Source organism: Eulemur rufifrons, chromosome 20 (assembly GCF_041146395.1).
Source record: "Eulemur rufifrons isolate Redbay chromosome 20, OSU_ERuf_1, whole genome shotgun sequence".
In the NCBI taxonomy this organism is placed as follows: domain Eukaryota; kingdom Metazoa; phylum Chordata; class Mammalia; order Primates; family Lemuridae; genus Eulemur; species Eulemur rufifrons.
The window spans coordinates 43,026,052-43,040,993 of record NC_091002.1 but is presented as its reverse complement, the minus strand read 5'-3'; the positions used below and the strand labels follow the sequence as shown (position 1 = coordinate 43,040,993).

General features: G+C 50.6%; 1 protein-coding gene across 1 annotated transcript in view; it reads left to right on the top strand.

The window, feature by feature from the left end:
- Nucleotides 1–14,942, top strand: part of NFATC2 (nuclear factor of activated T cells 2) — a 143,496-nt gene that overhangs the window by 70,209 nt on the left and 58,345 nt on the right. The window contains exon 6 of the mRNA XM_069495783.1: nucleotides 4,480–4,620. Coding sequence (XP_069351884.1) covers nucleotides 4,480–4,620 — 141 coding nt within the window. The remainder of the gene's footprint in view (nucleotides 1–4,479; nucleotides 4,621–14,942) is intronic.

The following is a 14,942-nucleotide window of genomic DNA, read 5'->3' as shown; positions in this document are numbered from 1 at the left end:
TCAGTGTGGAACTTGGCTCTGAAACAAGTGTGTGTAACAAGTCACCTGGAAAGATTGTTAAAATGCAAATCTGGCCTCTGCCTAATAGACTGGGGCTCTGGGGTGGGGGTGTGGCCTGGGCTTCTGCATTCCTGTTAAGCCCTCCCCCAACCAGAGGATTCCCTGCAGGTGCCCTGGGAGCCACACCTTGAGAGATGCTGGCCGTCGGGGTCCACCAAGGACAGCCGTGACGGCGGAGGCGGTCTGTGTAAGCGTGCAGATGTGGTCTGCTCACGTTTGGTCAAAGGTCTATTGTAAGACAACAGTGTTGATCCTGTGGCTGGCACGTGGCAATTCCTCAACAAGCTGAGGCTTTTAGTGTTGTTAACCTTGCTGACCAATATTTATTGAGCCGAATGTGCTTTTCGTGAACTCACCCATCTAATCCTCACAACAACCTGTGAAGTGAGACCGTTAGCCCCATTTTACAGATGGAAAACTGAGGCTCAGAGCTGTGAAAACTCTTACATGGATCTCCCAGTGCAGTGTCCAACACTGCAGCTTTACCAGGGGCAGGAGCTGCCTTCGCTGAGGGTCTGAGAGCCACATCTGCGTTCTGAGCCCCTGTTTTCTCTGTACGATGGGCCTCATGGTGTCTTCCTTGCTACTACTGTAGGGCTGTGATTTAACGGTTTAAAAAGATAACAAGAAAAATGTTTGAAAATGACTAAGCGAGGAAAAGAGTGGCATTTTGAAAGTCAGTGAGAGTAAACACTGTAGCTTCTTGGGCAGTTACTGTGTGCTAGGCGTGGGCTCAGTATTGTCTTATATTGGATATTTTATTGTGGGAAAATGCACACAACACAAAATTTGTCATTGTAACCATTTTAAAGTGTACAAGTCAGTGCATTAAGTACCTTCACAATATTATACACCTGCCACCACCCTGTAGTTACAGAAGTTTTTTGTCACCGTAAAAACATAACCCTGCACCCATGAGCAGTCACTGCTCAATCTCCTTCCCCGGCCCCTGGAAGCGCCCGTCTGCTTTCTGTTTCTGTGCGTTTGCCTATTCTGGATGTTTCATATCCATGAGACCATATACTATTTGTCTTTTTGCATCTGGCTCCTTTCACTTAGCATGATGTTCCCAAGGTTCGTCCCTCTCCAGGCACGGAATCAGCACTTCATTCCTTTTCATGGCTGAGTAACATTCCATATGAGTACCCCGTGTATTTGCCCATTTGTCCACTGGTGGAGCTTTGGGTTGATACTTCACCAGCTACATACTGACCACATCCACGTGTTTATACGTAGGATTTCTTGGACTGCTTGCAGTACACCCATGAGGGCAGGTACTATTAAGATTTTACAGGGGAAGCCTTGGTGACTCAGAGAGGTGAAGTGACTTGCCCAAGGTCACACAGCAGGGAGGTGGCAGATGCAGGACTCAAACTATGGTTTTCTGACCCTGGAGCCCGAGCAGCAGTTAGCCCTGGACGCTCGTCCCTCGGCTCTCAGGGCCTTGCATGGTGCTGCAGTGATGGTGCCACTGATTCCATTGGAATTCTCTGAAGATGGTTTTAAAAAAAACAAAGCTACACTATACTGGGGTCTTACTCCCAGACCGTTTAAGTCATATCTCTAGAACCGCGCTTCTCAACCAGGGATGATCGTGCACCCTCTTCTCCAGGGGACGTCCAGCCGTGTCTGGAGATGATTTTCATTGTCTCGACTAGGGCATGGGGTGCGCCTGGCATCTTGTGGGCAGAAGCCAGGAGTGCTGTAAACGGTGCGCTGCACAGGATGGCCCCCGCGACAAGGAGTTGTCAGCAGCGAGGGAGTTGAGAAACCTTGCTTTAGAGTTAGGACCTGGATGTCGGCCTCTTTTTTAGCTCCCCGGCTGATCCTCGGTGTGCAGCCAAGGCTGAGCTGTGCTTCCCCAACTTGACAGGACAGAATCCCCCGGATTCCTCGTTAAACTGCAGATTCGGGCTCGGTAGCTGCAGGCCGCGGGGCCTGAGGTGCTGCAGTTCTGACAAACTCCCCAGTGACACTGACACCCCCGGCCCACGCTTTGAGTTCTAAGACTGCAATGTGGACAAAGGCTTGCAGGCAGCTGGGCTGGACTCTCTGATTTCTCTCTTTTCTGTCTCCTGAAATTTTCATTTACATAAAATTTTCCTTCAGGTAAAGAGTAGGGAGTGCAAACCTGACAAAGGTAGAATCAGTGGGTTGCTGGAGACTGAGGCTTTGAACGGGGAAGCAGGGAGGTTCTCTGGGAAAGAGAGGAGTTGTGTGCGCAGCGGTGCACGGGGCGGCCAGCCCAGCCAGCCTCCAGCCTCCAGCCGGGGCCCTGCTGGCTGCGGGCCCTTGGCCAGCTGGGCCAGTAGTGATGACTCAGGCTTTCCACCTGTAAAATGGGCGGGATGGCTCTTGCCACCTCCCCACCCATTCCCAGGGCCAGAAGCCCCCAGAAGCTCCTCACCTTCATCAAAGGCAGATCTTAAAAGCCGGGACCTGCAGCTGCTGTTTTCGCTGCTAATAAATCTCCATTTGTGGCAGCTCAATTAGGAAGTCATCACAAAGCTCCAATATTGAAAGAAAGGATTAATAACCCAGCCCATGTGGGAGAAATTAGCAGCTTCTGCGGAGAGGCCTTTTTAGTGTACGCTTGTGGCTGGCAGCCCCGCGGATCAGCGCTGGCAGGCGGGTCTCTGGGAACAGGGCGAGCCCTGCCCAGCTGGGAGGGGAGCCCGTCAGGGGGATTGTTGCGAGTTGCTAGGTTGTGCTTTCAAGGTGAAGTGTCTCCGAGCGTCTGGCTGGTGCTCCGTAGACTCCTGAGATGCTGCCAAGTGCATCCTTTCCCCGTCCACGTGGCCCCAGCACACGGAGGCCCAGGCAGGGCGGGAGGAAAGGGTTCGGATTGGGCCTCGGGCCTCACGCGGCTGCTGCCTCGGCTCCCGGATGAGGAGGTCCGCAGGCCCCTGGCATGGAAAGGGCTGGCCCTCCGCCCGGCTCTCTGGGCTCCGGGAGGCGTGCCAGGAGCTCGGACTGACTCACGGGGGAGGGCCCGGCCTCTTGGCCCGCGCTGGAAGGCGAGGCTGGGGACGCTGGGGAGGCGGGGCCCGGCTGCGGCTGCGCCTGTGCCGTTTGTCACCTGCCCAGGGAGGGCAGCTGGAGGGGGTCTTCTTTCTTTCCTGCAGCCTACCCTCTAGAACAGTCGCTGGTCCGCTGGATTGGCTAAGGGACTGGGCTCTGGAGCTAGAGGCTCAAATCTAAGCTTCACCGTATACCCTTGGCCAAGTGCTGACCTGACTTCTCTTAGCTTTAGTTTTCTCCCCAGTCAGATGTGAATAATTTTAATACTTCCTTCCTCTGAGGGTTGCTGTGAGCATTTAAGCATAGCATTCCGGTTTAGTGTTTAGCACCGGCCTGTCCCTCTGCCTTTCATTCTTTATAGACACAGAGGAGGATACAGAGGTAGATAAGTAGGTACATTGAGATACGTCCAATCCACTCGTCCGCCCACCACTGCCGAGTCTTCCTTCTAAGTCCTGGATGCTGTTCCCGCCACCGGCTTGTAGCAGTGCACAACGCAAAGCGCCGCCCTCCCGGGGTTTGCATTCTGGCGGGTGGAGAGATGAGAGAAGAGAACCAATAAGAGCTCCCCTGTCATGTATCTGAAAGTGTCTATGGAGAAGAGCAAAGCAGAATAAAGTAGGATAAAGGTGACAGGAAGACAGAGACAGACAGGGCCGGTACTGGTTTTTTCACTGTGGGTGAAGGAGGCCTCTCAGAGGAGGTGACATCTAGTAGAAACTGCAGGAAGTGAGGAAGGCAGCTGTGCAGGTAGCTGGCAAGGAGAGGCGCTGGCTCGTGCCAACGCTCAGAGGGAGGCGTGTGCTGAGTGTGTTTGAGAGACAGCGAGGATGTTCTAGAAGCGTGGCTGGAGCAGAGCGAGTGAGGGAGAGTTCTAGAAAATGAGGTCATGGGGGTCGATCAGGGTTGTCTCAAGACCCTGTGAAGGATCAGGAGTGAATTCCAAAGTGAACACATCTAAACCCTCCAGGAACCGGGTGCTAAGTTTGGCCTGTGTGATGCCCTCAGCTTTTGGCTGACATCAAATACGTAAGGAAGAAGGTACACTTCACAAAGGAAACCTCTTAGGAAAAAATGGATTTGCCAGTCCTTTTATAAAAAATAAAATGTCAAATTCTCATTCTCCTGTCTTCCCTAGGAGAACAGGCATCTGTTTCTTGATTCTTAAACACAAAAGCATGTTGTTAGAAGGAAATTAGCTCAAATGACTTAGGGCACTTTTATGAGGACATTAACATTTTTAAGGTCATTGGTCGTCAGGAGTGATGGTTCCACTTTTTGATGACAACAGGTGACACGTGTGGGTTGTATCTCATGACCATGAAGTCAGACCACCTCTTTCAAGCAGACATCTCCCCTTGTCACAGTCATAGTGACTTCTCTCTCTCTCGCCCTCAGCCCAGCGATCCGCCCACGAGCTGCCCATGGTGGAAAGACAAGACATCGACAGCTGCCTGGTCTACGGGGGCCAGCAAATGATCCTCACGGGGCAGAACTTCACGGCCGAGTCCAAAGTCGTGTTTACCGAGAAGACCACAGGTCAGTGGGTTTGCAGCGGCCGTGCGGAACCGTCTCTCTCTTCTACACCACGTGGATTTGGGGGATAGAGCCCACCATGCAGAGTTTCATACCCTGCTCTTTTTACTCTCTGTGTCTTCAGAGATTACAAAGGCCGTGCTGTTCACCGTTGCATGAACGTGCCATGCTGTATTTTAACTGATTTTAGGTTGTCTTGATTATCCCCCACCCTTAACTCTTTTTTTTTTTAATTATTTTCTTCACACAGAGAGACAAACTTTTAAACCATTTTCCTATCACAAGAAGGGAGGCCAAACAGTGTGAGGATTAAGCATGCAAGCTCTGGCCCTGGAAATCCTGGGTTCAAATCCTGATTTTGCTACTTGCTTGCTCTGTGATCTTAGGCAAATTGCCTAACCTTTCTGTGTCTTGATTTTTTCATATATGTAGTAATAACAAGAGTTCTTACCCCATAGGGTTGTCATGAAGATTAAATGAGTTGATACATGTTAAGTAATTGTAACAGCACCAAGTATAGCATAGGCCAATAAACATTGGCTACTTATATTTTTATTATAAGTAGCACTGCAATTAATCATCTTATACTTTTAGGATTGCTTGATCTTCTTATACATGCATCGGTGTATCGTTTTTATTTATTTAGGGTTTATTCCTAGCAGTGGAATTTTGTATAGTCATTTTGAGGGCTTTAAATACCCATTACTAAATTACCTTCGAGAAATCTATAAATTGAAACTTCTACCATGTCGGTAACACTTTCACCCCATCCCAGATATGGTATTTTTGAAATTAAAAATATCATTGTGGGATTAGTATTTCTTTGTACTTTGCACTTCTTTGCTATATGGGAGGTTTAATGTTTTTGGCCGTGTGTATTCTTTCTTTGGTGTCCTGTCTGTTAATGTCTTTTTCCAGCGGGGATGTGGTAAAAAGATACAGATCTGAAGTCGGAAAATACCAAGTTAAGCGAGTATTGAAACGTGTTGTTAGAAGGAAATTAACTCAAATAACTTGGGGTATTTTTGGATGCTAGACCTAATTTTTTTTCTTAACAGGCATGATTTCAGTAGGTTAATTCTAAGGGGTGTTGATGTTTGCTGATTTATTTGCTTATTGTCCTTAGGATGATCCAGAGACTGTAACAGGCAGGTTGTCCAGTTGTGGGGATTGTGCACTGCACAAGGGTGCCTCCTTCGAGGGCTGCCATTCGAACTGGATACATCATGGGTCTATATGTTACTAAGACAGCTCCTGAGAGGTGGAAGCAGAGTGTCTTGGGGAAGGGGTGCTGCTTTCCAACTCACACAAAGCTGACTTTTGGAATGGGCTGGCCCTGTGCCCATACTTTGAAAGCATGATGGGAGGCAGAATTTATTTTAAAGAGGTTTGACGAAGGCATTGCAAAAAAGAACTAAAACAGGACATTAGGGAAGGCCATGGCAGTGGGGAGTGGTTTAGAAGGCAGACGTGGTTGATCACTGAGGGTTTGATGGGGTGTATGGGGTGTGGGGGGGGTAGCGAGGGGCAAGGAGTGCAGACCCTGGGGCCAGCTGTGCTCTGCCGCCAGAGGCAAATGCCGCAGAGGCCAAAAAACCTGAGGTCAGTGGCCTGAGAGACCAAGGAGTGATGGGGCCCTGGGTGGTTTGAATAACACCCCACCCAGGTGCCAGTGGGTGGAGGAGTATTGTTGGCTGAGAGATGGGCGGTGATGGATGGAGAGTCTACACCAGGCAAGCAGAGCCCATGGCTGCGTTCTCAGCCTCGGCGCTATTGACATTTCGGCCTGGATGATTACGGGGGCGGGGAGGGCTGCCCTGTGCACTGTAGGTTGTTTGGCAGCACCCCTGACCCTCTCCCCACTTAGATGCTCGTAGCACCACCCAAGTTATAATGACCAAGAATGTCTCCAAATTTTGCCAGATGGGCCCTGGGGGGGGCAAAACCGCCCGGGTCAAGAACCACTGGTCTGCAGTTTAGAAGTTACTGCGGAAGACAAGGCGAGATCAGAAGAGTATAAGGATGAATCAGAATCAGGCTCATCTTAAACCCCCAGCGTGTGTTTCTCAGCTGGGGAGGTGCAGCTTGTGCTTGTCGGATGCCTGTGCATCTCCCCCACAGCGGCCCTGCAGAGGGGGAGCTGTCGGAGGACCGGGCTCTGCCCCCTTTGCCCTGGGGGGCCGGCCCAGCAGGCACAGGGCTCAGTTGCCTGAGTGTCCCTGTTTATACTGAAATATTTTTGTATATATACTTTTAATCTTGTTTTTTAAATAGCAATACATCATGCATTCAGGTATTTAATGCTCTTTGAGAACCTGACTTTACACGATGTATTGCATTCCATCGTACGGTCTGGCCGCACTTTACTTAACCATTCTCTTTGTATTGGACGCCAGGCTGCTTCCAACCTTATGCTCGCTATCCTAGCAGCTCAGTGACGAACGTCCTCTGTGATCCTTTCGTCAGCTAGGTGACCGCTCCTGCTCTCGGGTCAGGCTGCTTGGGTTCAGAACCCAGCACCACGACTCTAGCTGTGTGACCTTGGGCAGGTTCTTCAACCTTTCTGGGCTGCAGTTTCTTCATCTGTATGATGTGGATGATGACAGTCCTACCTCACAGGGTGGTCATGAGATTAAGACTTCGTATGTGTTAAGTACTTAAAACAACAAGTTAGTGTTATAACAGTAAGTTAGCACGCAGTTCAGTAAGTTAGCACGCAGTTCAGTAGGTGTTAGCTAATACTGTTTGTCGTTGCTGTTGCCTGGGGTTCAGGATTTTGTGTGGTGTCATGGATTCAAGAGGCATGTATAGATTTTTAAAAGTATATGATGTACTTTTGGGGAGGCTTATTTTGTAGGTGGTGGTGGGCCAGCATAAAATACTCTGTGTAGCAAGAAGTGGCTAGGCTCTTGTAAATCAGAGAGCGAACTGATGTGGCTAGAGCGGAGGCTGGTTAACACTGGGAAATATATTTGGATGAGTATGCAGAGGCTAGAAGAGAGCATTTTCCCAGTGCCAGGGAGAGACACGGCCTCGGTTTGGTCTGGTTCTGGGTAAGGTAATAGGGAGTCATAGTAGGTTCTTGAGCAGGGGAGTGGCATGAAATGTAAATGACCACGTAAGCGTAGCTTCTACAGCTTTGATGCTCCTCCAGTAGCAGGAACCCATCCTGCTGGCCTTGTGCTGACTTTGACAAGAAACAAACGGCTTCCAAGCACCTTACTGGCAGAGGGGAAAAGGCTGATAAGGTATAGATATTTGTTACTCATTTGTTGACAGAGCCTCTGCAGGGTGCTGATGGAACTGGGGAAGGGTTTGAGGCTGAAACCCACCAAGTTCCTCATGGAGTTAGGAGCCAGCCGGCTTTCAAGTGTTCTGGGAGCTTAATTACTTTGAAGCCACCCAAGGGCATCAATTAAGCATTTGTTGAAGGAATGAACAGATGAACGGCATTTACTGTCTAGCTTTCATTCTCTTGATTTCGGAAGAAATTTCACCTCTTGAGGGGAGGAAAACACAGAGCCTGTTTCAACTTTGAACAGTCGAGTGTTAAAAAGAGTAACAGTCATAGCTCCCATCAGGGGACACAGGCTGTGGGCGGCCCTTGGCCTGCCATTGGCGTGTGTTGTCTCAGCCACACCGGCACGGCCAGCAGGCACCCAGATAAGCTTGGAGAATCAGGAGACTCATCCGTAGACAATATCCAGCAGTGTCCTGTTGTTCAGCCTCCCTGGGCCTTGGTTTCCCTTTCTGTAAAACAAGTCCTTCCGTCTTAGAGTTGAGCACATAAGTGAGCAGTGTGCACTTAGTACATAGTGAGTGCTCACTGAACGACCGTGTTGTTTTTGGGTGTCCCAACATTGTCATTGCTCAGGCCACAGTCATCCTTTCATTGACACATACTGCCCCGGGGGCTGGGCGGGGCTGGGCAAGCTCTGGGGGGCCGTGGCTGTAGCAGTTACAAGCACAGCCTCTGAGGGCAGATGGCCTGGGTTCTAATCCATGATCTGCATTTAATAGCTGTGTTGTCCTGGGTAAGTCACTTTACTTCTCTGAGCCAACACTTTCTCTTTTGTAAAATACAGAGGATGATTTATTTCTCTTGGGAGGTAAGAAGGTTAAATGAGATCATATAGATTAGGTTCTTTGCATAGGGCTTGGCACATTGAAAATATTCATTAAATGTTAGCTTTTATTATTATTATCATTACATTTTGGCTGTGAGAGGACAAAGATGAGTAAGATTTTATCTCATGGAACCAAAGACAAAACAATTAAAGACATTAAAAAAAACTCAATAATAAGTAATAATAAAAACTATGTGCCAGGTCTTGTTCTAAGCATGTGATATGATTCCTCATAACAGCCCTACAAGGTAGCCTCCTGTTCTCCCAGTATTACCAATGAGAAACTGAGCACAGAGAGGTTAAGTAACTTAATGAAGATCACACAGCTGGTAAAGGGCAGCGATAAGATTTGACCCCAGGCAGCCTGGCTCCAGAGTCCTCACCTTGAACCATGAACTGTTCTACTTTTAAAAAGCTTAGAATCATATAAATTTGCCTGAAGACCCTCCGTTGGCCCTAAGCTGTGGACTTGAACCATTTTGTGGTGACAGAGACCCTTGAGTTCGGCAGTGGGTCTCTGGCACGGGGAAGACCCATTTCTGACCCTTTTGTGCCTAACGTAAGAATCCCGGGTGAATGCGGTTTCTGGACTGATGGCGAGAGACCAGCAGGGGCATCTGAGACGCCTCTGACACCCCGGAGAAGCAGTGGTCTCTGCAGGGGACGCCCGGCTCTCGCAGCTCTGACCGGGGGGGCTCGCCGTGCGTCTGCAGGGAGCCGGTCCTCCTCTCTTGACCCCGAGAGCTCACCTCCCAGCCTGGGCCGCCTTCTGCAGGGGGAATCCCTGTTGCTCAACTTCTTTTTTCCAAAACTTATCCCCGTTCCCATCTCCATGGACAGTTTGGCCAGCAAGGGCGCTGCGGGGCGGGGCGGAACAGTTGAAGTTTTCCAAGGAAGGGGAATCCCAGCTGTTTCTTGCATTAAGGAAAGGTGACAGCCTCCTGGGCTAATCTTAGCCTGCGTTTGGTCATCGGCACCAGCGGCTCCAAAGTTCTTTTTATAGCCGTCGACTAAAATGGAACTGGCAGTTTCCACTCCAGCAAGATGACAGATTGGAGCACGGTGGAAAAACAGTAGGAGAGGGCCCCGCGGTGTTTCTTAAGTTAGAAAAGCTCGGTGTTTTGGAAAAATGGCGTCTTATTTATAGCAGCGGTAATAATAATAATTATTATACTATTTGTATTGCTATTTTTACTTATTTTTGTGAGTTGCAAGGGCCTGTGTGATCTGGCCCTTGCCCACCTCTCTGATCTCAGCCTGTAGGACTCTTCCCTCGCCCTCGCTTGGCCGTGGCAACCCCTGGCTTCATTCTGTCCTTGAACACCCCAAGCTCACTTCTGTCGCAGGACCTTTGCTCTTGCTATTCGCTCTTAGAATGTTCTTGCTTTACCAGGCTGCCTCCTCCTATTCCAGTCTCAGCTCAGAGTCACTTTCCCAGCGGGGCCCGCTTTCACCATCCGCCTCCCCTGTGCCTTGTCACCTCTGTCCCATTGCCCTGCTCTGCCTTCTTGCTAGCACTTAGCACTCCTGAGATCATCTTGTCTGTTTACTCAGTTATCATCTGGTCTCCCATGCTAGTCTCTTAGTTCCTTGACAGCAGTGTGCTGCTGTGTCCTCGGCATCTAGAATGGTCCCTGGCACATAGTAGGTTGCTCATTCATGGTTTTTTTTTTTTTTTTTTTTAATTTTTAGAGATGAGGGTCTCACTATGTTGCCCAGGCTGGTCTTGAACTCGTGGCCTCAAGTGATCCTCCCACCTCAGCTTCCCAAACTGCTAGGGTTACAGGTGTGAGCCACCATGCCTTGCTGTCATTCATATTATTGAATGAATGTGTCATCTCCTTCAGTTGTCACTCCAGCCCTGGGAGGGAGGTGGCATTATCTCCATTTTACAGGTGTAGGAACTGAGGCTCATAGACTTCAAGTCGTGGACCCCAGGTCAGTGCACAGCTGGTGGCTGGTGACAGAGCTGGAGTCCCAAGGCAGCATTTCTCACCAGCTCTAGAATAATGTGCTAGTCGTGTCAAAGAGGACAAAGAGAAACCAAACAGAACAATTAGGATCGTCCCTATTTATCAATCTCAGTAATTGCTGAAAAGCCATTTATATGTTGTCTGAAATTTAAAAAATGTGTAACCCTGCAGGCACAGTTCACTCTGGGAAGTCCAGGCTGTTCCTGACTTCAGTGGGAACCCTGGCCCCCGGCCACAGGCGGAGTCGGGGGGTCCCAGCAAAACATTGCAAAACAGGAAAAAATCTAAGGACACAAAAATAAAAGTGGTGTGGCAGCGGAAACGGGGTTGCCATGGCTTTGAGCGACTCGCTGCGCCTGGGTGGGATCCAATGTTTTGGAAGGTTCCTCCACATGACACAGGGTTTTGGAATTTTTCAGCTGGTAAATCCTCCTTAATGCAGGCCCCGGCCTCGGCCAAGCAGCTCCCTGGCTCTCTGTGTCCCGCGGGGGCGTAGGTTGGAAACCGGCCTGCGTCAGATTACTCAGCTTCGAAACTTAAATTGTTTGAAGAGAATTTTTGTTTTGTTTTGTTGGATGATTTTCTTGGAACAGCCTGATGGCAGAGGCTCCCATCACCTGTCGAGAGGGCAAATTGATTTTTTAGAAAGGAGGCGTGGGCGGTGGAATTCCCTCTTTCCCACTGAGTCATCATATCCTGATCTGAGTCATTTTATTACTTGGAGGTCCCCAAAGGTTGTATTTTGAGCTTTGTTTAATAAATATAAGTGCATGTGCTTAAAATAATTTTTTTTTTTTTTTTTTGCTAAATTAAGTATTTTTCCATGAATTAGTATCCTGGAAAAATTGGAACCACCTTAGAGAAGCTACCCCACCTCCTCCCACCTGTCTCTCTCGCTGGGTCTGGCGGTGCCTGCTGCGGTGGTCTCGGGAACAACAGAGCTGGTATGGGAGTCTCTCTGGATGGGGCTTCCCTCTGGGAAATGTCAGACTCCAGGCTGGGCCGGGGAATGACTAAGACTCCGTGGACCTTTGCCCTTGGTGACTCAGGTCCCCTGTGTCATCGGCCCCCTGGGCTGGAGCCCACCCCTTACCCACAGCCTGGCGAGGACACGAAGCTCCCTCCCAAGACAGGCCAGACTGCAACTCCGACGTCCCACTGGGGATAGAGAAAATGGTCTCATTTTCAGAGAGCTAAATATTTGCCTCCACTTGAGTCCCATTGCATTTAAGAACAGACTTCCAAGTCAGAGAACCCTGCAGTTCATTTTGTTTGGATGCAGTTGAAAGAGGCCACAGAGAAATGAGTTTTCTAATTAGAAAACACATTGGATCCAGGCGTTTCCACCATCAGAAATTGTTCCTGTTGCCAGAGGCCTTTGTGTAATTCCCAGTTCGCAGGCTGGATTTTGGATTCTCCGACAGACGTGGCCTGAAACCTGGATCCGCCTCATACTGTGTACCTTGGGACTCGGTTTCCCCCATCTCTAAAATGGAGTTGTTGGCATTTTAGCAATAAAAAGAGATCAGGAAACTGAAAGTGTCAGGCACGTAGTAGGTGCTCAGGAAACGCCAGTTGCCCTTCTACGTGTACACTGGAACCTCGGTTTACTTCACACGGGGTCTGCAAGGCAGAGTCATGTTGGTGGCTTGTCTGGGAGAAGAGTCCTTCCGGGCACAGGTGAATCTCTCTCCTCACCCCTGGCCCACGGGCTCCTGGACTCCTGGCCTGACAGCTGGAGGGAGCTTGACTAATGGCCTGCTCCTCCCTCCCCCATTTTACAGATGGGGAAGCTGAGTCACACGGTGCGGTTGGCAGACTTCCTTGAGGTGACAGAGCTCGTCAGTGGAGGGCTGGGCCTGAAACCCCAATTTCCTGGTTCCCAGAGCGACTGGCTCTCTGACACGTGTGGTGTGGGGAACATTGTAGATACTGGCTGAGCACCGAGAGGAGTCCCACCTGGGCTGGGACCAGAGAGGAGCTGAGATCCAGCCTCTGTGCAAAGTTGACCTTGACCAAGCCTCCGTGCATGCTCTTTTGGCCTTGCTCCACCCAGTCAGATGTTTGTTGAACACCTACTATGTGCAGTACCATGTCAGGCCCTGAGGACACATGGCAGATGCGATCCCTGCCCTTGAGGGTGGACAGTCTCAAACTCGTTTATAAGCAGGACACTTTCAGATGTGGGAAAATGCTGCAAAGACAGTGAAACCAGGTCATAGGAGAGAGAGAGCAAAGGATATGGAGTTGTGGGGGGCAGAATATGGGATGCTCACTTAAATTCGAATCTCAAACAGTTTCTTCAATGGCAAGGAGCTTGGGACACACTTGTAGTAAAAAAGTAATCATTCTGAAATTCAAATTTAACGGGATGTCTTGTGTTTTTATTGGTTAAATCTGGTGACCCTGGGTAGGGAGGTCAGGGAGGACTTCCCCAAGGAGGTGGCTTTGAGCAGAGCCCTAACGCTGGGAAAGAGCTGGCCGCGAGGGACTGCCGGGAGAGCGTTGGAGGCAGAAGGAACCGCCTGGTGCCAGGGCCCCAGCACGGAGGTGAGCTGAGGACGTTTGAGGAACCGAAAGGCGACCCGGGCAGCCGGGCGTTGTGAGTGGGGGAGTGTGACGCCAGCTGAGCCTGGAGAGGTGCAGGGGTGGGCAGGCTGTGCCGGGCCCTGTAGGCACGTCGGGGAGTGCGGCTTTTATTCCCATGGCCGCGTGTAGTTGTTGGAGGTTTCCAGGCAGGGGCGCGGCGTGATCCGATGGCTGTGTTTAAGAGCTCTGGCGATCAGGATGGGGAATGGGCTTGGTGGGGGGTGGCACCAGTGGGCGCCGGGAGGTGAGTGAGCAGCTGCTGCAGTTGTCCGGGCGTGGGAGGGCTGGCTAAGCCCACCGAGGAGGAAGCGGCGGGGCGGGAGAGGCAGGACTGGGGATCAAGGGACTCCTCTCCAGGTCCACGTCAGTCCATTTGGGCGGTGTCACCAAGTTGGACAGGTGAGATCCTAAGCTGAGGGGACATTCCTGAGCCCCCCGCAGCGGCTGACCTCATGAAGCCCACACTCCCAGGAGGACGCCTTTTTCTGCTAGTTAGCAGTTGTAAAGAGCAGACTGAAATGACTTCAACCATTTTTATTTGGCTAATTTCTAGAAGCAGGGCCAGGACTGGGAAGCCTCACTCACGGTTTCCTAACACAAGCTGACACTTTGATTTCCTCCCCGTTTGCCTTGAGCCCAGTGGCATGCTCACGGCCCAAGTGAGCGTGGCTTTGCCTCTCTCCTTCCGAGAGCTCGCTCGTTTCTCCTGGAGTGCTGACATGAGCCCACGGCGCATCCAGACCCCAGGCCAACCCTCCTGCCTCCTGTGTGCCTTGTTCTGTGGCAGAGTTATAGAGCTGCCTGCACAGAGAAACCCTCAAACCGTTAGCAAAGGCGCTAGCTGTTGATGCACATTCTTTGTGCGTGCCGGTGGGGTCTTCTTGAGTCGGCCCTTCAGTGAAGTCAAAGCGAAGGTTATAATGTTCATTTAGCCATGCCCCCACCCCATTTTTTTTGTCTTGCAGAATCTTGCTAAGTCTTCTCCTAGGCCCAACCCTTCGCCTAAAGCCGTTGGCTCCTTTCTCTTCCCCTCTGACTAAGACTTGGAAGGGTCTGTTTCGTGCTGGCTGCCAGTCCCTGTTAATTTTGGATGGGGGAAGTTTGCCTGAACATCTACTGAAAAGACCGAAGTCCTTTATTTCATCTCTGCCCAGGGCAGTAGAAGCACACTTGGTCTTCTTGGTCCTATTCCGTGGGCGGGTCTGCCCAGAGCCCCAGACCTGGGGTGTGGGTTGGGAGGTGGGTTCTACAGGACTCCTGGTCCACGGCATTGAAAATGCCCTCTGGGCTGAGTTGCTCTGGTTGTTTGATTCCTCATCTGCACCCACATTCCCAGCTCCTTCCTCATCACATTGTTCCCAAAGAGGATTCCTCAGTGTCCTCAGTAAGGGCCGGGTGATTCCTCTTCCCAGGGTCCCTTCGCTGGAAAGCTCAGCGGCCCTGGCTGTGGGCCGCACACTGGGGAATCCTGAGGTGAGTCTGTTCATTTATGCAGCCAGTATTTATTGAGCAACTACTACGAGGCAGACACCGAAGTGCCAGAGATAAAGCAGAGAATGGGATAGGCACGGCCCTGCTCTTGGGGCGCTCACAGCCTGGGTGGTGGGGGGTAGCAAACAGGAGGTAGCCAGAATGG